Source organism: Xiphophorus hellerii, chromosome 3 (assembly GCF_003331165.1).
Source record: "Xiphophorus hellerii strain 12219 chromosome 3, Xiphophorus_hellerii-4.1, whole genome shotgun sequence".
Classification (NCBI taxonomy): Eukaryota; Metazoa; Chordata; class Actinopteri; order Cyprinodontiformes; family Poeciliidae; genus Xiphophorus; species Xiphophorus hellerii.
In genome coordinates this window covers 4,046,536-4,066,424 of record NC_045674.1, presented here as the reverse complement: position 1 = coordinate 4,066,424, position 19,889 = coordinate 4,046,536, and the positions used below count along the sequence as shown (strand labels likewise).

Genomic DNA, 19,889 nt, shown 5'->3' with positions numbered 1-19,889 from the left:
TAAATTTCATGAATTTATTTCTGCTAAAGCCTAAAGTTCAGCATCTTAAAAATGTTATGTCACAACCAATCCTTACTAGACAGTTGACACTTTTCACAAGGAGTGTCTTTCCACTCACCTGCATCCAAGCAAATGATTAGAAAGTTGAGTGGAAGGACAACAGAGTCCAACAGTGTCGCTCAGTGATGTGTGAAGTGCAATTTTGAGCTTGCTCTTAAATCGGCTTCATCTTCAGGACCTTTCTTGTGATTCTTTCCTCAAAACTTCTCTGGAGGGAGAACTTTCCAAGAAACCTTTTACTTTAAATAAAGTCATTATGTTTAATTTAAACTTTAAAAGACAATTGGACTTCACTCGGCGAAAACACGGTGCTGCTTTAGAGAAGCTCCAACCTAATCTGGTTCAGCTGTCCAACACAAAGAGCTTCTTGTCCTGTAAGTCTGTGGTTTAAATGGGTGAAGGCCTTGAGAATGCTTTTTATAAACAGGATGTGACTGACGTAGATGTAGCCTTGTAACAATGCAGGGTAGTTTTTATTAGAGTAGCAGAGATCTTGATTCAAGATTTTTTTCAGGGTCACTTTGGGTTTTTTATTAACTGGATGTAAAACTGTATCAGAATCTTTTTCATTTTGCAATCAACACAAGCACTGCAAAAAATTGTGAAAGCATGTCGCTGTACATTCAGCCTTTATTTCATTAATGTAACAAAGACTCAGTTTTATAAACCTTTGAAAGAAATTCAAGTGAAATGTGAACCAAAACTGTGTCAATCGTCTAGTTTTATTCTATCTGCCCCAATTAGCATAACACTTTTATTCAATTTTATCCTCACGTCAACAGATCAAAATCTTGTTTCTTCTTCCTAGAAATGTCTCCAAGTACATAAATGACCCCTCGCTTCCTGTTGACCTTTAGGCGTTTTGTTTTTCCACTTGTTTCTCTTGTTGACTTTAATGGCCGCCAAAATTGAATTAATCCCGTCTTTGCACCAGGCTTTCATCAGCCCAGCAGCTGCAACTTGATTTAACTTAAAAAGAAATACATTGCTATAAATTTTGAGTTTAAAGGATGAAAACAATGTCCAGACTGCTTCTACCAACATCAGGCTCAATGACTTCCAGACATAAACACACATCTAAATCTCATCAAAAGCCTCCCAGATGATGTTGCAGCTGCAAAGGGTGTGCCAACAGAATATTAAACCCTGTGGATTAAGAATGAGGCATTCCTCTGGTTACTCGGTGAGCAAATACCTTTCAGCAATATAATGTAGATCAGCTGAATTGGCCATTGAACTTTGACCTTCCACACTGTTTGCTACATGGCCTTATCAGACTTAGGACAAACTGCCACAAAAAATTAGCAGATTTTAGCTAGCTTTGCAGAAATGTGGTTCTGCAAGAAAATTCAGTTAAATTGTTTGGAGAAATTTTATGACATTTCTATCAAAAAAGCAAAATGTACAGTAGCTGAAATATCGTCAACCAATAGTAAACATACCAGGAAAGAAAAAAATCATGGACTTACCTAAGTGTTTACGTCAGCAAATCTGAAATAAACTAAACTCTAAACTTGCTAAACTTCTCAGCTCCAATCAGCTGATGTCGATAACAATTTTATTGTTGCATAACTTTTATATCAATTAAAGCAAAAAAAAAAAATATATATATATATATATATATTGTTTCACAGTTAAAAGTGACCATCTGGAAGGTACGTGGATGTAAGAAAAACTACAGTGAGATAATTTATTTGCAAAATTATGGAAACTATTGGAACCAAATGAAAAAAATGAGTAAAGCAGGTGCAGCTAATCAATTTGGCTTGAATGGCTAAACATTGGGAAGTGTAAGCACCTCTATGAAATCAAGGTTTGCATTAACTGAGTATCAAAGATTAGAGAAAAAAATCTTTAAGAAATCACTGGTGGTGTTGATAATCTGGGAATGGGTCTGAAGTCCACCACTCAATAGTTGGAAAGGTTAATCAGTGACTAATATTTATGAAAAAGTTTGGAATTTTCCCTGATGTCACATCAAGAAGTACAAAGAAATAACAGATACATTTTAGACAATTTTTTATGTTTCTAACTTAGAACTAACATGCATTCCGAAGTAAAATATGAGATCATTTGTCAGAAACAAAATACACACTGGCATGAATACATTGTTTACCAGCCTGACAGGTCAGTCGCACGTGAAAAAAACTCATCTTTCTCCTGTGTGTGAACCCTTACTTAAGTCCTAAAGGGTTCCCAAGTGAGACTAACTCTCTTCAGTGGGGATGTTGTTACTGTGTGAACATAACTGAAAGTTAACTTTTTCTATTATCAGAAAGCAAAACGATACAAAAAGAACTTCTTAATTCCAATGGGACTTTCCCAGTTAAATAAGAATTTTAAAAAAGAATAATCAGATAGCGGCTTGAAAGCAGTATTTCTATTTACTGACGTGTTTAATTCAGGCTGAGAGTAATAACAAGATCACTGAACTTATTACAATGTAGCCCAGTTCAGTCTTTGCAAGGTTTTAAGATTCACCAGTGATGAAACATGCTGGATTTAGAAATGTTTGCAGAATTTTTAAAGTCTTGGAGTTCAGGTAAGGGTCTTACACACAGAAACCACTGTTGTAATAATGCTAGCTATGCTAATTGCTAATACACAATGCTAAAGCATGTTAAAATGTATTTTACAAATCATTTTATAACAGTAGCATCCCACTTTTTTTACACTTAATTAATGACCGCTAAAGGCAAAAAAGCTAAAAAAATAAAAATTAAAAATTAAATTTTATTTTTTTACTGAAGTTCCTAAAGCGAACTCAGTAATGGCGAAAGTTGGTGGAACAAAGCTTTACAAAACACAGATCTGAAAGCATCCATTAATGTTTCTGTTTTTGAAACCTGGACAAAATTAGGTACTGCAACAGGAGACAGAGTCCATAGATAGCAGGAAATCAACAACAGGATGACTAAAACGACCTCAAATTCAGTGAAATGTGATGTAAAGAAAATGGATGGATGAATGAACTTTTTATAAACAAAGTAGGTAAATGCATCTTGTATTGAGTAACTTGGAGGCAGAAACTGATATAATCATTTCCCTGTATTTAAACTTTGAGTAAATCACATCAGTCTACTCAACATTTAGTGCAAGTTCTGCAAACATTACATCAACATTCATACAACAGGCTGGTACAAGATTGTCCTGCTGCATTTGTAGACCACTTCACTGGTAAACAAATCAAAGAAATAAAATAGAATGACAGAGAAAAATGGCTTTTATGACAATAAATTATGTATCAACTGGTACACAGAAGTTCTGGATAATGGACAATTCAAAGAAACATGTAAAAAATATTATTTTACCCTTTAACAGCCCAGCCAACATTCCATTTACAGCCAGTCATATTACTGCACATGGTGGCACATGGTGAGTCAAAAATATGGGTTTAAACCTTTAAAACAACTTGAGTGTAAAGCAGCAGAATGTTGTGGTCAACAAAAGTCAGTTTTATGCTGTATGGTAAATATTATAGTCAGCATTTGGCACACAGCATTCTGGGAAATCTAATGAGTCTGAATGGAAAGGTCATGATAACCGAAAGCACAGAATATGTGAGAATCATCTGTGCAGATCTAAAACTAATGACGAGTTATGTAATATGACTTGCCATTCCTTGAAAATGTTTAAACATTTTTTTGAGTAACCAGTAATCCCTAGTGTCACAATATTCAGCCTTTTTAAATTGAAAATAAAATTAAACCCATTTCATCCACTTAGAAGTATTTCTGGAGTTTAGCAGTATCACAGTATGCCTTACTGTGATGGAGCTACTGACGCCACAAAAGTTTAGCAAATTCAATTCACCAAAATGGAGAAGAATTTGTCCTAAATCCACTTTTTCAGTTTCAAAAGTCAAAAATAATCTCAGCTGCACTAAACTCCAGTGAGTCTAATAATATTCACTCATTGATGAAGCCATAATTGAGTGAAATCTAGTATAACATAAAGAACAGATCCAAGTCTTATTCTCCCGGTGAGCAGCAGATATTTATCTGACGAGGTTGGTTGAGAGAAAATCACATTTTAATTTCCTCCACTGCTGTAGTTTCATGATTAACATGAAAAAAGTGCAGCAAAGATAAACAGAGCATGGATACTTGGCAATAAAGACTCAGGTAGAACACATACAGTACAGTGACACCTGCCAGAAGCAGGTGCTGCAGTGAAGACTCACTCAGCACCACACTGACACAAAGAGCAGACATCATTCAGATGCCGCCATGCTGGATTCCCTGTGCTGCTCCTGAGTTTAAAAACCACAACAAGGTACAGAAGAAGAAGAACATTTCCTGCCATGTGACATTGTTGGCAGCCAATTGGTGGAAACACTTTACAATATGTTACCATCTCATCAGGTTTTTCTCTATCATATTAAGTCATGGTCGACTGATTTGATAACTAACTCAAGGAAACATTTTTTGTTTTTTTTTGTTTTTATTCCTGTAGAAGCAGAAGTAAAGTGACCTCATGAGCTTTAGGAACTTTAGAACCAAACTGTGATGTTGAGACACATTCAGTAACTTGGCAATCATTTTACAAATCTACTTAAAGCACACATACATACAGTGTGAAATCCTTCATTTTTTATTGCTGTAGATTGATCTCACATTGAAAAATCCCCCCATGTTAAATAAATATAACTGAAACACTTCCATTCCTGTTTTCCTTGGGTCTAAAATATGGCGTGAGACCCATTTTTCTTAGCCACTCTTTAAAAAAACAAGAAAGATATGTGTTGATGTTCTTAAGTCTCCTAATGGAAACAAGACAGCAGGGAAGGGAGGTCAAAAAATCTTCTTTATCAATTATTGTTAAATACCTGCATTTAATTTTCCAGCGTCTGATTATGCTATTGAAATAAATAATACAACTATCTTAAAGCTGCAGTGTTAAATTTTGTGAACAATGTTTTCTCTTACATATTTGTTTGTAACATGTGAGATAATTTGTGAAAGCTCATGCCAGTGCTTCTACTGCCATCTGCAGAAATAAACCGTTCCCGGTCAGAAACAACCAATCAGAGCCTGGAGGAAGGTCCTGATACAGTCGATCAACCTTATGCAAGCGTTGCTCAATGTGCAACTGGTGGAGAAGCAACTTAACATTACAGAAAATCTGTATCATCCATCACCAGTAACCATGCTAACTAGCTCCTTGTGGTGAGCTAGCGGGACAGTGTGAGCAGCGTGTACACGAGGGTGATTAGCAGCACTAAGACACACCTCCCGGCTCTGATTGGTTGTTTCTGAATGAGAGCGGTGTAATTCAGCAGATGATAAGAAGAGGATCAATATTCACCCAGAATTATTTCAAGATCTTGTTGGTTTCTCTGAAATTTATTCAAATATTAGTGGAGTGTATATAAATATTTTAATTTCTGTGGATTAGGGAAAAAGTAAAAAATAAACTGTGGACTTGATTCACATAAAAAAAATAAAAAATAAATAAAAGCCACTGTAAAGTATGTTGTTTAATTATTCCACTCTGGGAAAAAAAAGTTCAAATGTCTCATAAAAAGACCAAAAGTGTTTTGACATCCATGCCAATGATGAGCGAACATAAACTGACCAGGTTAGCAACTACCTTACATTTGTGTTTTCATGCCAATGTCTTGTGTCCCGTGATTAGATTATTAATAATAGTTTATCAAACCTTGTTTTTCATAGAACTATGCATTATTCTTGGTTCATTTAACAGAGACCTTCATACCCACCATCTGCCCATTTAAACTTGGAGAGGCTGCACTGTGTGAAGGCAGTGGAAGTAAAGCAGAAGTCACTTTCTGAACTCCTGGAGCTGCAGGAAGCGCTCATTATTTTGCTCATTTTTAAACTGCAGTCCTATGAAGATCCCATAATGCCTTCCTCTCTTCGTTACCTTCCTCCCCTTTTTCTGTTTGGTTTTTTGTCCTGCACTCTGTCTTCACTGGAGCTGGGAGACTTTGAGGGGGGAAGTGCTGGCAAAGTCCAAGAAGAAAGGTCCTTCCTGTTTAGGCAAGAAGGTGGTGGGGGTGACGTTGTAGATGCCTGCTGGGACGTGGTCCAACTCCATGTAGCAGAAACCGCATCTTTAAAAGCACAAAAATAGAAAATCTTATTAAACAAAAAGTTAGATTTTAGGTGATACACATTAACTGAAGCTGCTGTCTGAAGTTTTTTGTAATTTCCTAGACGTAAAATATTAGAGCCATTATTTAAACTCATCATGCCTGTTTGTAGTTAATGTCTTGTGGAAAAGGTTAAACAGACGTTAACTTCTCCACTTGATCATAAACTTTGCCGATTTATCTCCAGAGCTCTTAAATATACATATACTTCTAGTTCATGTTCATAAAAGCAATAATTCTGGATTATGAGACAGAAACATTTTTACAGAACTCAAAGGTCAGGTATAATTTTAAAGTCTTTGTAACATTTGAACTTTTTTACTTGTTTACACATACAACCACAAACAGGACAAAAGTATTGGACAGTTGGGAAGTGAAAGGAAAATAACAGCTAAGCCTGGCTCCAGAAGCCACCTATTTAAATAACCATATCAGTCCAAATGTATCCATTTTGATACACGTGTTTCTGAGAATTCTCTCTTTTTAATAAAGTTGTTTCACAAAAACATGTTGCAATTAATTATTACATTTGCTTTCTGCTCTGTAGTGAAAGATATGGGGCTGAGATGGCAACACAAAGTCCTAGTTTAGGACATACAATAAAAAAATTATATTAATTTTAAGAATTAGAATTTCATCGGATCATATAACAATAAATTAAGTAAAAGAAAATCTATTCAATGTTTAACTAACCGTGGTAAGAATCAATTGTATCTCAGATTTTCAGGTAGATTTTATAAATTAGTACTTTATCAAATCTAATTTTTGTACAAAAATGTATAAATCCAACTGATATTAAAAAGACATTTTTTCATGGTAAACGCAATTCCATTTATGACAATATAACATTTTCTGACATATCTTGCATGAGGCTGTAAAGGGTTAAGCAGAACGCACTGGTGTGTAGTTTAATTAAATTTAAGTATAAATGTTGTTAGAAAACATTGGAGAACAAACCTGTAATCTCCACTGTTCTTCTTCTGGAAGGAAGCCGTTCCTGGATCACCCACCGTTGACACGGTTACCATCTCAAACCCGACACTGTACTGCCTGCAGGCAGAGTGCAAAACACAGGGAGAGGAAGAGATCACTAACTTCAACACATACTGGAAACACATATAGGGTAAAAAAACTAACAAATGGCAACTATTCATTTTCAATGTTTTTTTTTTTTTTTTCAAAAAACAATATTTGATACACTAAGGAAAATAATTAAACTGCAATTAAGTTTGGAACAAAGACTTTTATGTTAGAAGAGAGTTTATCAGCTCCACCTGAACAGTCAATAAGATTCATGGTTATTCAGACAATATTTTAGCTGATAAAAACAGTAGCTTGTGTCTCTTGTAAACCATAAACTACTAACTGTCCCACTGCAACTCCATGTCTGGTGATCACAATACCTTTCTGTTACATTGTTTATCCCTGTTTGCTTTTCAGCACTACAGAATCTGTATCACAATCCATAAGATGATAAAAAAAAACACTTTGAAACCCAGAATAAGAGGTTAGAAAAAGAACAAAACTCTCTGTATGTAGCAGCATGGGTCAAATCTTACCGAGTAAAGGATTGTGGGAAAAAGAAAGCACTTAAACCAAACAAAACATCCAAAACATCTCCTATATTACTTATATTGCCATTATTTATTAAAGAAAGATATGTATTGTAAGAAAAACTCCCCTACTTCCTTTCAGGGGGAACTACCAGACAGGATGTTGCAAATTTAGAGCAGTTGATTTTTGGCCATTAACACTGTAGGCATGAGTCAGGAGTCGGTACCGATCAAATGAAGCTAAAGGTCAGACACACACTGACAAACTCTAAAAAAAAAAAACTTCGCGTGATCTGACCATAAACTCTGCTTTACACCTAATAGTTCTCTAGAGTCAAATGTGAAGTCAGAAATCTGAAGGTTGATCAAAATTGGGTCTTACAATCAAGGCAGCAAAGCTGTAAAAATGAGTTATTCAAAATATCTCCACTTTGATGTGAACGACTGCTTAAAAAAAAAAATTAAACACAAGAATTTGCTGCTAAAACTATGTCTACAAGCTACTGAACAATTTTTTCTTCAAAAAAATGTTGATTGTTGAATCACGTTTGGTTTCTTTACAGCTACAGTTTAAATTTCAATAAAAATCTAGTAAATAACAGATCACATACAGTATATCTGAATATAAAGCTAAAGACATGGTGCGCTTCGTTTTTGCCATGAATAATTGATGCTAATGCCATCATGGCCACAATACAGAAACATAAAAAGTCAAAGGGAAGTCCTGTTCTAATAGATTTTCTGGTGTGAATCTGACCTGGAACCACGCAGCTCCACCAGCAGGGGGGCGGGCCGCTCCAGGTTTATTTGGTAGATGGGGTTGTTTTTGTACGAGTCCTTGTAGTTCCCACAACCGCCGGCGCTGACTCCTTTCCACTGGCCATTGATCTGAGGACAGAGTTACAAATATAATCTGCTTTGATCAGAATGTTGACTTGGCATTGGTAAAATGTTCAATTTGCAAACAGACTGCACAACACAAACAAACTGCATAAGTAACGTACCCTTTTAGTGTGGGTGAAGGGATTTGGGATTTTGGCGAAAGTGAATTTGCATCCAGTGTACACCTGCATAAAGACAGAAAACAATTATTGCAGTAAGAACAACAAACTCTTCATTTTGGCAAAAATAATATGAGGCATGTTTTTTTGATCTCTGCATTCTTAAAGTTCCTGAGGTTCTAAGTTTATTCAGTTTATTCATGAACATGTTCTCTAAAAAAAAGTTAGCTCCCTGCTTTGATCTTTGCTGAAAACTCTTAGCAAGAAGGAGTTCAATCAGTTTTCCTCTCAGAAAATGATCAAAGCTGAAGGCAGATTGGAATTTATTTTCCTCGGATGATTTTAAGGTAAAGTCTAAAGTGATTACAGCAAATGCAACAGTGTTAAACATAAAGAGAAACGTGCCATCATTAAGGGTGAACAGATCTTATATCCAACTCATCATCTCCTCCCAAGAGCATTTTGCAGTGAGGGAGGAAAGTCTATTAATTATAAAGTACTGAACAGATCTATCTGGGTCACACGTGCACACAAAACAGAACACTTAAAAGACCTCGGCTCACTCATCCAGCCTCAGGATTTTTTCACAGCCACGAGTTCGGCTGAATAATAGAAAAGAGGGATTTTAAATCACAGTGAGAAGATGGAAGTGTGAAAAAGTCACTGCTACTAAATGTCTATTATACATTCACAAAATAAAAAAGAAATATTCTCCTCAATGCACAATGAACGCATTTAGATTTTTGTAGCTTTCTTTCCCTACTACAGTAAGTATTTTATCGTACAGCGCTTTGTGATTTTATGTCTGCGAAAAGCACTTTATAAATAAACTTTACTTACTTATTAATGGGTGTATCACTGAACATGGGTTATTATTTATGGTGCGAGAACTACTGCTGTTAAGAGTCCATAATAGTACTTCATTTAAGTGCACCAAAAAAAAATTCTTTAAAGTTGGTTTTAATTCTTCTACATCGAGTTAAATTTATACAAAAGCCTCTTCATTGTTTAAGCCACTGAACTAACTTTAAACTCAATCATATTCATCCAAATAATTTGCCAAATAAAAGATACGTTCTAAAACCATCCAGGATTGCTGAATTTTACTTTTTAAATATGAGTGTATAGAAAGACTACAAGCCTTTAAATAGAAGCTTGGACAGAAAGTTCTCACCCGCAGAGTGTAGTTGATGGTGTTCTGCTTCTCATACTGAGAAACCACGAGTGTGAAGGTGTGTGTTCCTGCAGAGGTCAGCCGTATCTTGGTCAGATAGTGAGGACTGTTGATGCGGATCCCATCGATGTAAGGAGGAGGGTCAGCTGCAGAAAGTGAACAATGAGGAAAATCTCAACACCACTGTTTGAATTATTTTCCCTAAATGTCAATGAAATTGGATTTGTGCTAATCAATTGTATTATTTCTGGAGTGAAATATTTATTTAGAAAGATATGTTTGGTCTTTACAGCTAAATGCATTTGTTAAGAAAAATTGGTTTCCTCCAATAGACTGTTTCTAAAGATCCCTGACTTTGCGGTTTGACTTTAGGTCAAAGGTAAGCCAGATCTGCACATTATCACACCTCAGCAATGTAGGAACGAAAACCTCACCTGGGTAGTAGACCTTCTTGCCTTCTGTCTTGTAAACAACCAGTGTGATAAACTCCCTGTTTTGAGCAAAATCGTCCTGTAGAAACAAACAAACTAAATTGATCAGCAAATTAGGTTTAAATAAAAACCAAATATGACACAATGATGGTTAATCAGGTATTGACCTTGTCTGTGATGTGTCTGGTGAGCAGCACCCACACAGCGGCTCCCCCTGCTGGACACTGGACCTCCAGCTTGTACTGAGGATTATTTGCGAGGCTGTAGACATCCTTCACAGGTCCCTGCTTTCCATCCCAGCTACTGCAGTTGGTTAAAAAAAGAGATTTCTTTAGTCAAAGTAACAGATTGCAAATTGAAACATATATTAGTCTAGGAACAAAACATCCTACAACCCAGTGAAACAAACTTATTGTCTGTTTGAACCTTTATTTTGATGTAAAAAATATAATAAATAAGGCACAACATATTTTAATGAAAATATGAAAAAGCAACCGGAATAAGTAAAAAAAATGCGAAAAAGCAATGAATACACTGTTATTACTGAAGATTTTCTTTCAATAACATCAAATGCTAGATTATTGACTTATTAGTTTGCAATAAATATATGGAGAAGGCAGATAAAAGTCCTAGTTTAACATGTTCTTGTAAAATGTTTGTACAAACACATAAGCATGATTTGTTCAGTAAACAAAGAAATACCTGTGAATACAGGAGGAGTCCTTAAACAGTGCAGGGTTCCAGCTTAGATAAATGACATCATAGTACTGACAAAGATCCTCCCATGAAATCCAGAAAACCCCTAAAAACAAAACAGAAAATTATTAAACAAAGATTTATACTGGTAGTTGTTCGTAAATTTGACAGTGACTACAGGGAAAATAATTTTTAGAACTGCATCTTTTCTCATGTTTATATTTCTGCCCATACAGTAGATTGCCAAAAATATTGAGTCACTTGTTTTTATGAATGCATTAACTTGAGAGGCATCCAGTTTTTAACCTATGGAGCTGAGTGACGTCAGCCTAATTTTAACAACAAAACTGTTTTTAAGGTTTAGGAGGGATTTATGGGGAGTTCAAACTAATCGTCTATAAGTACATTTATGAGGTCACACATTGCTGTTGACATGAGAGCTTAGCTTACATTTTTTGCTCTACTTCATCCCAAAAGGTGGAAAAGGTAAATGTAATGTTTCTGTGAAAATAAGTCAAGTGGTTTTATAATTTCTAAAGTAATGCATCTTCCAACACATCTCTAAAGCACACAATCCTCTATTTTGTGTTCTTCAGGTGTTTAATTTTTTTTTTGTTTAGCTATTAACATATTTGATTTGTTGTTTTTTTTGGAGAGGGAGGGTTTGGTGGATCTCTGGTGGTTTAACGTCTGTACTGTTTTCAACCTCTCTAAAGCTCTTTGCCCTACATTTGGTTCTATTAAATTTCTCTATAAATAAATTCACTCTGAAGGTGATAAAAGGTGCTTCATTTCCTTGATGTCTTTAAGAAGGAAAATTACAACAATGCTTTTAGCCTAAAGTCTGGTGAGAAGGTGCTTTTATGTGTGCAGTAGCATGAGCATACCGTTATCAAACTTCTGTGCTGTCTTGGGGTCAAAGTTGAGGTATTTAAGGAGCTCTGGAGTCCAGTTTTTCTCATCTCGCTCACTGTAGCGCCCCTTCCACCGCAGATGACTCCACGGATTTTTCAGCTGCAGGAAACGCATTCCCTGCAAGCGCAACAGACACAACAAAGCGAAGTTAATCCTCTTGGCTGCCAAATTAATTTGTAGCAACTGCAATGTGAAGTAAAATGTTCATAAATCTCCTAAAACTCGATGTTCTGCATGGGAAAGTAATAAATACTAACCTTGTATTCCCTGATGTCAAGAACTGCATAGGCATGTGTTGGCACTAAGCCCCATCTCTCCCCTTCCTCCTCAGTCATCACTCCTGTTGCCGTGGTGATGAGAACATCACCCCTATGAAATCTGGATGCATAGAGAGCCAAGCAAAATTAGAGAGAGGTTAGGTTAGAAAAGAAGAGGTGTTACAGAAGTAACAGTGTGAGTTGGTGTGTTGTCACCTTTGGAAGAGCATGCGGAAGGTGTCTTCCTTGTTGAATGACTGATTGTCAGAGTGCATAGCAATGCGCTCAGGGATCCAGCCGGTGAGTGCATGCAGATCAATATTCTAGAAAAACAAAAAATTTGAATTTTAATCTTTAAAAACATCCAATTTTGGTTCAAATCTGGACATATGTGCACAGACTGTAGACACATGTAAGAAAAGATCCAAATGGTACATGAAACCACTATTTCCACTTTAACAACACTCTACTGAGACGTGTAAGCAGTTCCTATGAGCTATTTGTGAGTTTTTTATCCCTTTAAGTAAATGAATCTGAGGAGTTTAACAACAGTAGGTACAGTACCAAACTGAAAAACAGCTTGATGCCATAGTCCTTACCGAGTTGGAGCCGGGGAAATCATAGCCACCCATCACCTTCATGTAGGCCTTCTCTATCAGGGAAACCCATAACTCATTCCGGTTACTAGAGTAGGAGCAGAGCAGCTCTCCGTTACGATCCACCGGCAGGTAGTCATCAATAATCACCTGAACCAAAGATCACGATCAGTGGGGAAAAGAAACTATGGAAGAATTCTAGGCATTTTATCTTTATATCAGCGAATGCTGTGTCAGTTGAGGACACTTACAGAAAAAGAAAACAATTTCAGTTTCTGTTTTAACACTGACTAAAGCCTCTTCTTAAGCCAGGATTTAGGCTATTTTCATGGCTCCTCAAACAATCTCTGTATACAGTAGATGAAAATTTGCAGTACAAGCAGCACTTTTCTTCCTTAATAGTGTTGTTAGTGGATAGTTGAAGTCAAACCTTTCTGGGCACTCCGTTGATGTGAAGTTTGACCATGTACTTTCCACAGGGATTATACTCTGGCTCCCCTCGCCTGTTCTGAGGGTAGATTATGCTGCAGCGGAGAACAAAACTGATGATTTCTGATTTTATATTCTACATTAAATATCACCGGCTACAAAAAAAAAAAAAAACATTCACAGAGAATCCATTCACATTTGTACCTGGTGATGAGTTTCTTGTTGTAACGCCTCTCATAAGCTGCACTGATGGCCAGTGAAGCCACAAATGAACAGTCAGAGACCACCGTCTAGATAAACAAGGAATTAAAGACAAAAAACTTTTATCTTTTAAATAAATGTTGCTATAATATCTACATTTTTATAAGACACTTTGACAGTTTTGCATCAATTCTCAGTGTAACTGTGCATTATTTCTGTTCAGCATATTAACATGTTTCTGTTCTGCTATAAAGTTGTAAACTTGATGATATTACACCACCTACTGGGTGAATTTGAAATTTGCATATAAATATACATTTAATGATGCTATAATAATGAATTACAACAAACTGAAGTGACTACACTTCTAGTCTAAGAATGTATTGTAAGAAAAAAAAACATCAGTTAAAGTCTGACCTGTTTGATGCTGAAGCTGGACACAGACATGATCATGGTGGGATTATTGCAGATCTCATCTGGTCGAACCCAGCGGGAGAAAATGGCTTTCTGTTTGGGTGACAGGGCGAGTTTCCCGGTTTTGTCCCTGTGGAAAAACATTCAGTTGATTTGAAGCAGTCAGATGCAAAAATCTTTGTTCAACAATCCAATTTATATAGAAGTTTTTCTCTATTTAGACCAAAGCTTTTGATTCTCCATATTTGGCATCCAGATATCCTGTTTAGTGTTTACAAATCATTTACTTTGTGGAAAAACTGGGTAAGTTAGAGGTTTGGCCTTTTATGCTCATCGCATGGATAATCTAATTTAGTTTACCGATATATATTTTTAGACCATGGACCTAATGACAAAACATCTATGAAAGCTGATATTAAATTTAAACGGGTGAAAAAAATCATTAGGACTCACGAGAAGGGCACAGGGAAGGCAAATCGTTCCTTTAAGTCCACACTCATAAAGGGCACATAGGCGATGCCGTTGATTGTAGATGTACTCCTACAAAAGAATCCAGAAAACTGACTGCAGAATCTTTCATACCCAAACAGAGGATTCAGATCATTACTAATCAGAGTTTTAAAGTTCAGACAGGACTCAATAAAAATGTCATAACACATAAAATATAGTTACTTTAACTCTTTATACTTGGATACTTTTCTAATGCGTTCCATTAACAGTCTCACCTGAGGACCTCGATCTCCTCCGATGTATACCGCTGACCCTGGGGCTCACTTGACTGGACCGCTCTGATTGGTTGAGAGTGCTGTCGGTCATGGAGGGAGAAGTCTGGCCCAAGGGGGAAAAACTGACGCACCGGTCCACCAGAACCAGAGCCGCTGCTGGGCTTCGTTCTGTCCTGAGACTGTGCCGAGTTCGATTTGGACTGCGACTCTTTAAGACCTTCCGCTCTGCAAAAAAAGGCATGCTCACTGTCGGTCAAAGCAACCCTTGTTGTTTTTTGTTTCTTGTTAATAACTAATTCAACTTATTTAATCCTTATTTTTAGCTAAATGTATTTTCTGCTAAGGTTCACATGCAAAAAGGTTAAAGGTGATTGACAATGATCTTAGCACAAAAAAGGCAAAAATTTATGTTATCCTTTATCTTACTTTTTGTTGAATTTTTGAAAGACTTCTGACTAATTTAAAGCAACAGCTCTGGATGGTCCAAAACAAAAGCTTAAAACTGTTTTGTGCAAACATTTTGGTTTAGGAAATATCGGCACCAGAACTGACCTGTCCAAGGCTTGACGAGCCAGCTGCTTCAGCTTCATCTGAAGATTTTGGTCGGATGACTCGTTTGACTAACGGAAGAAAAAACAGAACAAAGGAACATACAAGGTAAGATAAGTGTACCACCTCTGACTGGGAGGAGGACAAACATTTATAAAGAAGAAGAAATACCGTTTTGATGCACAGCTCCACTGCCTGAGTGTACAGTTCTATAGCTTCATCATCATTCCCCTTCTCATCTTCCTCAAAGGCCTGGGTAACCAGGAAGTGGGCACGCTCCAGATCCACCTGATGGCGGGATTTCAGCGGGTCGCTCTTCTGGGACTGGACTGGGGTCAAAGTTGAACATAAGTAAGATTTGTTAAGTTAGACTGGTTGGATTTAAAGGAAACGTCTTGGACTTAGTGTGCTTTTTTTATCATTAGAAGTCTTTTATAAAGGTGTAGTTTTCGTTTAAATGGAAAAAATACAGATTAAATGGAAAAATTAGACAGAAAAGTCACAGTTGAAAGTAAGCAATAACAAAATCTTATTTGCAATTTGTAAACAGCGCTGTAGCAGACACTGCAAGCATTAATAAAGGTGCTCTGATAAAAACAGACATTTTGGCCAGCATGTAAATCTTTAACTGGGGTGGAAAACTAACACTGCACATTTCAAACAACACACCTTACTCACAATGGATTATTTTTCTTCAACAGGAATGAAGAAGACAAGCAGCTATTTGAGACTGGGGCAGATTTTCCAGATGGACGATAAACCTACTGCATTTTGAAGAGGCTACTGAAGAAGAGTTCGGATTAAAATAGATATGTTCAATTTGACAAGTCAAAAGACTAAATCCAATTGAGAATCTCTGTCCAAGTTTCTCTGCATCCAATCTGAGTTTGAGCGGCTTTTCAAATTATTTGTAAAGAATTTTAATTTTTTTTTTCTTCTTCCAATTCACAAACTATGTGTATTATTTTGTGTTTTTGTGTTGGTCTATCACATAAAATACACTGAGATTTGTAGTTGTAATGTGTGAAAATCTGAATAATACAAAGGTCTTTATACGAACACCATACCAATTAGAGGTTTGGTGAACAAGGGGAAATAACAGAAAAGCATCATGTTTGACATTTGTCAGGTGAATTTACCTGCATTGTGGAGAGCCTGAACACGGTCCAAGTATTCACTCACTTTGTCCTGGAGCCCCTCCAGTTTGGACCCCGCCATGCCTGCATATATCAGAGCCTGGGCTGCCTCCTTTAACACACGAATCCCAATAAAAAAAATGTTTTAATAATAATAAAACACTACCAATGAGCACTGTCAGGACTATTTATATAATGTTATCAAAACATTAAACAAAATAAAAACTGAAACTATACAGATTCATAAATGTAATTAAGAATCAAGCGAATAAGTGAAAGTGGACTCAACTACAGGAAGCATACAGCTAAATGCTAACCATGACAAGTAACAGCTGTTTACCTACCTTATAATAAAACACAGCCTCATTATATTTGGCATTCTGGTCATAGGTTACAGCAGTTTTCGCGAATTTGAAAGCGTCGACTTCCAGCGCTGTACAATCCATGTTGAACCCAACTTTAATGATAGAGTAAAGAGCTCTCTGCTAGCCAGTGAACAGGACAGCTAATCGCTGTTTTAAGTAAATGTTTACCTTCATTCACCGCACAGTTTCCTTAATCAACTTCGACTGCCCATTTTAAAGGTTATTCTGCGTGTTCTTTCCAGTAAAACACAACTAAACAGACTAGGGAAAAGTTCTGCTTCTCCTTATGATAAATGACTACAAAACCAGCCGACATCAAAACAACCGAGGAGTTTCCGGGGAAAAAACAATTTGCGCAGCCGCAATAGAGGTCTCAAACTCGGCTGTCTCATGCTGCGTTTAAGTAAAGTAGGAAAAATAATATTTGAACGTTGTTATAAAACTAATTTTAACGTTTTTCTTATTAATAGTAGTAAAATGGGAAGTTTTTTTGTTATTAAAACGATGATTTAGCGACTGCAAAGACTCAAATCCATTAAAAATATGAACAAAGAAACCTGGGTTGAAAAATTAGATCAAGCCTGAGCTTGGGGAAATAGCGTTCAGGAACACCACGAAAAATCTTTTAATCTTTTAAAACTTCGTATAGCAAATCATTATCAGAAAGTTTTGAGTTTTAAAAATGTGAGAATTATTTGTTTTCCAACCAAAAACTAAAGAAAATTTAAGCAATGTCTATTTAAATATATTAGTTTTATTCTTATTAATACATTAGTCTTAAGAGGTCATGTGTGTGGTTTTTTGCCCGATCACTGATTTTTAATTAAAAAGCTTGACTTTCCGATACCGATTTTGGCCAACACCATTTTATTTGACTCAAAAGTCCCTAAGTTAGCAAAGAATATTTGTGTAACATTTCACTTTTCATTTTTTGAGTCATTGATAAAGCTACCACATACACATGTATTAATGTTATACCGACATTAAAGTATACATAGTTGAATGCAGGAGTTATGCAAAATCTGGAATTTTACAAGTAACTAATTGCTTCCGGTTTTATTGAGATATAAGGGGCCTGGACATAGATACACTCAACAAAAATATAAACGCAATACTTTTGTTTTTGCTCCCATTTTCCATGAGATGGACTCAAAGATCTAAAATTCATTCTAGATAAACAATATTACCATTTCTTTCAAATGTTGTCCACAAATCTGTCTAAATGTTTGATAGTGAGCACTTCTGCTTTGCTGAGATAATCCATCCCACCTCACAGGTGTGCCACATCAAGATGCAGCTCTGACATCATGATTAGTGCACAGGTGTACCTTATACTGCCCACAATAAAAGGCCACTCTGAAATGTCGCAAGCATCGAGGGAGCCTTCCCGTTATTGATTCTGATCTAACGGATATCCCGGGCTTTAGGATGCACACCTGGATTAACTGGTGACACTTTCAGAATCGCAGTTTGAGTGAAGATTTTAACCCATTTCTGATGTAAAAGTATATAAGACAATTGTTTTTTCAGTGTTGTCTCTTATGGTTGAGTATTTGGGTCACTTGATGAAAAGAATAAAGATGTTTAGTTTAATTACGAGAAAAAATATCAACAATAAAGAAGAAATGACACTGCCACATAGATGTGCGGTAGCCATGTCTTCAGTAAATGAACTAGAAATAAACTATAACATGTTACAAAAACAGTGTTTAAAAAGATTTCGCTATTGTTTCTGTGGATATCTAATTGAAATATCATACAATATGAGGGAGTTGTGGAAAAACAACATAGCCAGTCAATCTTTTTAAACATTTTATTTTTAATCAACATTTATGTTGCCTTTCAGGGATTAATCTTTGCTTTGAGATCTGTTTATGGCATCTTGAGAGCTATTTCAATCTTCCTTTGACGAGTTTCAACCTCTGAAGCAACACATAAATCAGGACAAGTTCTGTGTAATTTACATGTTTTGGTGATTTTGCAGATGAATGTAATAACAAAAGGGCAACATACCATATAAGACCAATAAAAGTCTTTCTAATTAGTTATTCCCGCGATCTTAATGGATGTCTTACGGAATTGGATAGTATTTTTGCAAAAATTTGTAGTTTTTTAAGCTAATCGCATTATTTACTTCCTGGTTCGGTAAAGGGGTCCTAAAAAGCCACGCCCACAGAAACATCTGTCTCTGCCAGATCTATAACACCTGCCGTGACTTCGAAGGTGTTTATTTTATTTAGTATTTTTATTTATATTTTTTACCTCCAGGTGGTGAACTTTCTATTATTCATATGTTTATTTGATATGGAAAGGGCTCCTGTACTTCCCATATATGTGCCCTCTGTCCATCGCACCTTTTCAGCTGTTACAACGGTTTAATCAGTTGCTAAAATGTGGTGAAGTGTTTTTCCGAGCCGCCTTTAAAAGCAACATTAGCATTAAGATGCTTGCACCAGCGGGTTTGTGACGGGCTACTCATTTTATTTTTCTTTGAGCTAGTGGTTACATGAGTAACTTTTTGGGGGGCATTGTACTTTTCACTTTTATTAATAGTAGTTATAGTTTTAATAATATTACTACTAGAAGTAGTAATATTATGAACTATTAATACTTATACTTGAGTAGATTGATTTTGCATAAAGAAATGGACTTCAGTGATTGGAAACATTAGATTCTTAGACTTCTGCAACATATGAGCAAATGTTTATGCAAATCTGAGCATAATTGCTCAGCATGTTCTACATGTCAGTATTTATAACATTAGTTTTTTTTATATTAATAAACAAAATGGGTATTTTATTTGAAAGTTGTTCATGTATTTATATTAAATAAAATGCCTGTTTACTGTGCCTCCCCAAAATCAGCAAAGTTCCTCTGGAGCTGGATTTGATTGTTACTGTTTTTGCAGAGTTCACCAGAGTGGAAAATGGAATCTCCTGTGCTGCATTCAAGTCTGAAAAGGAGTCAACGCACTTCCCAAGATTCTTGACCAGGTTGAACAAAGGGTGAGCATTCTGAATGATTTTGTTTAAGGGGAAGAAAATTCTGCAAGTTTTTAATTTATATCTTGTTCAGTTGGATGCACACACATGCACATGACTCCTCTTCACATCCTGTCATTTGCAATAACCTGCCAGTTTGATGCTGTATTAAAGGGACATTGAGTCATATTGTTTGGGGGGAAATTTGTATTGGTGATATTTGGGGGATTGAGACTGGAAAAAACAGTTAGCTGTTGAAATAACGAATGATTGAGCAACAGTCTGTGACAT

General features: G+C 36.1%; 1 protein-coding gene across 1 annotated transcript; it reads right to left on the bottom strand.

Moving 5' to 3' along the window:
* Positions 1 to 1,691: 1,691 nt before the first annotated feature.
* capn7 (calpain 7) lies at positions 1,692 to 17,324 on the bottom strand. Its single transcript, XM_032558150.1, has 21 exons — positions 16,597 to 17,324; positions 16,256 to 16,364; positions 15,288 to 15,445; positions 15,120 to 15,187; positions 14,568 to 14,792; positions 14,296 to 14,382; positions 13,846 to 13,972; positions 13,432 to 13,517; positions 13,229 to 13,322; positions 12,802 to 12,948; positions 12,419 to 12,525; positions 12,203 to 12,323; positions 11,918 to 12,062; positions 11,037 to 11,136; positions 10,502 to 10,637; positions 10,338 to 10,413; positions 9,904 to 10,049; positions 8,733 to 8,795; positions 8,486 to 8,616; positions 7,133 to 7,225; positions 1,692 to 6,136 (listed from the first exon to the last, which is right to left on the bottom strand). The coding sequence occupies exons 1-21, from the start codon at positions 16,696 to 16,698 to the stop codon at positions 5,992 to 5,994; spliced, it is 2,466 nt and encodes an 821-aa protein (XP_032414041.1). The 5' UTR covers positions 16,699 to 17,324; the 3' UTR covers positions 1,692 to 5,991.
* Between the last annotated feature and the right edge of the window lie 2,565 nt (positions 17,325 to 19,889).

Bases quoted from the DNA above. Each gene is read 5' to 3' on its own strand.
- capn7 (XM_032558150.1), bottom strand. From the start codon at position 16,698: ATGGATTGTACAGCGCTGGAAGTCGACGCTTTCAAATTCGCGAAAACT. The intron at 15,446-16,255 runs GTAAATTCACCT...CTTTGACCCCAG, and splicing joins TCAGGCTCTCCACAATGCAG to TCCAGTCCCAGAAGAGCGAC. The intron at 12,324-12,418 runs GTGACAACACAC...CTATGCATCCAG, and splicing joins TTCCGCATGCTCTTCCAAAG to ATTTCATAGGGGTGATGTTC.